Here is a 2,391-nt window from a genome sequence, read left to right on the forward strand (position 1 = left end):
CTCTTGCAGCAAACAGACAGAATACCTTTGTAAATTACATCCATCATTTAAAAACATGTAACAATTATTTGCACATGACAGAGCTGTGTGTGTGGGAGTGTGTGTGCTTTACAAAACAGAAATGTGTATTTCTTCCACTTCAAAGAGTCACAGACACAGATGTTTCTCAACACTGACGGGTACCAGACCCTTTGCACACCTCCTCTTCCGGTGTCACCTTCACCACAGGCCCGGGAGGTATGGACTACTACTGTTACCATTTTATACTGAGGAAATGAGGTCCCTGGGGGTTAAAACTGAGGTCAAAGCAGCGACAAAGGACAGAGTCAGTCTGCTTCCAAAACTCACGTTCTTCCTACGATATGGCTTTACTTTTTCAAGGCTCGTCAAATACTTGTGCCTTTGCCTGTACACACCCGTAAACCTTCCTGCTGGAGTAATCTTTATAGTTCATGGGGAAATGCTTCCAGGAGAGCTGAAGAGGAACAGAAGGAATTTTTTGGAAGTTACAGAAAGAATGAAGTTTCGACACGTATTCAGGCATTTCCAGAAGGTACAGCACAAGAGTACAATCTCAGCATTAACTCGCATCTCATGCATTGGGATAGGGTGTCCTTCTGTATCGTATTTAGGGGGTATTCAGTTGTATTCCCTGCAAACTGCGGCTCATCTTCGTCCCACTGTTTGGTCCACAATCTCCTTCCACCGGTCAGACAACAGTCTCGGTTGCTGCGGTGGCCGTGTGGTCTTCTGGATGCCTGGGTTGCATCTCATCTTTGAAAGCCCTGGTCAGAACCACTTTCAAGGACTCCTTGAACCGCTTCTTCCTGCTGCTGCCCACGAAGAAGTAAATAAAAGGGTTGGCGCTGCTGTTGATGGTAGAGAAGAGAAGAGAAACATGGTGCAAGTTCCTGAATGTCGACCAGTACTCGTAGTAGAGCAGGTAGAGGAGCCTCATGGGCATGGCGAAGATGAAGAAGATGATGATGGTGACCGTGATGACCAGGTACAGCTTCGAGGAGTGGGACGCCCATGAATTCTTCCGGATCTTCACCACCAAGATGGTGCTGGACACCACCATGAGGGGGGTAAAGACCAGGAAGCTCAGAACGGCTATGAAGATGATCACGGCCCTGCAGTCACTCCGGGAGTGGGTCTGTCCCTCATTGTCAATGCACATGGCATATTCCATGGTGGTCACCAAGCAGGAGAGTGCCCATAGGAGGGCGCAGACAAACGCTGACTGGTGCTTGGGGCGGTGGCACCGGTACCAGATGGGATACAGGACAGACAGGCACCTCTCCACGCTGATGGCCGTCAGCAGGTACAGGCCCGTGTTGTAGCCAAAGAGAAACGTCACCGACAACGTGACAATTGTGTAGTAATAGCCAGAAGACAGCTCGTAATCTAAAGCGTAGTCGACAGACAGAATAAAGATGCAAAAGAGCAACGAGATGTCCGCGATGGACAAGTGGGTGATGTAGACGGTGAAGGGGTTTCTTCTCATCCGGAAGCAGAGGAACCAGAGGAGGATTCCGTTCTCAACAAAACCCAGCGGGGAGATGCTCATGATCACCCAGTGCACGATGGGAATTTCCCGGCGCGGGTCCCTGACGGAGGTGTTCCCGCTGGTTGAGGCGTTGGAGGACTCCTCAGCAACAAATGATGTCCCGTTTGCCTCATCCATGAGGGGGCCTCAGTCTGGGTTCTTCGGGTAGTTTTCTGTAAATAAGTTTAGAAAGAAAATCAAGGTTGATGAATTGCAGTAAAAGATTTCAGCTATGGCTTGTAGCCTTCATGTCATACAGGAGAATATGTCTACTAGACTGTACAATGCTCTTTCCAACGAAGATAAAAATGAGGCATTTCACCAAGAGAGAACTGATCTAATGGCCTTTTGGAACCCCCCAGTAGCCTTTGGTTCTGTACTGTCATTTGCTTGTGGTTCAGCACCAAAGGGGGTCCATCAGAGCAAGAGGATCAGATTTCTGGTGTCCGTTTCTGGCCTGGACCAAGTTTTCTGAATGGCGTTTTGAAAATCATCTCATCTTCTGTTCCTTCATCTCCTGGCCTGAGAGACCAAGTTAACCACGTTAAAATTCGATGACAAAGTACATGTTTGGGCAACACCGTTGCTGTCACTTTTTAATGCACAGAGTGCCATAAATGATGGGTGATTGAGAGGGGACAAGTAGGAAAAAAGTTCAATAGGGCGCCAGTATGTTCAGAAGTGAGACCAACCAGAAGGTATGTGTTTCCTATAGTCTATATCTGTGACGAAGCTGTGTACCTACTCAGACCAGGTCTGTAGTGCAAACCATCCCTGGGGAACAGATGGTGCATTTCAACAAGATGTATTCGCATCCCCGAGCTCCATGGGCTAGACCACGC

General features: G+C 48.3%; 1 protein-coding gene across 1 annotated transcript; it reads right to left on the minus strand.

The window, feature by feature from the left end:
* Positions 1 to 709: 709 nt before the first annotated feature.
* On the minus strand, positions 710 to 1,765 carry MAS1 (MAS1 proto-oncogene, G protein-coupled receptor). Its single transcript, XM_065927279.1, has one exon. The coding sequence runs from the start codon at positions 1,685 to 1,687 to the stop codon at positions 710 to 712; it is 978 nt and encodes a 325-aa protein (XP_065783351.1). The 5' UTR covers positions 1,688 to 1,765.
* Positions 1,766 to 2,391: the final 626 nt, after the last annotated feature.

The sequence above is a fragment of the Muntiacus reevesi genome, chromosome 3 (assembly GCF_963930625.1).
Source record: "Muntiacus reevesi chromosome 3, mMunRee1.1, whole genome shotgun sequence".
Classification (NCBI taxonomy): domain Eukaryota; kingdom Metazoa; phylum Chordata; class Mammalia; order Artiodactyla; family Cervidae; genus Muntiacus; species Muntiacus reevesi.

What these genes read in the sequence shown, in the direction of transcription:
- MAS1 (XM_065927279.1), bottom strand. Translation starts at nt 1,687, where the DNA reads ATGGATGAGGCAAACGGGACATCATTTGTTGCTGAGGAGTCCTCCAAC.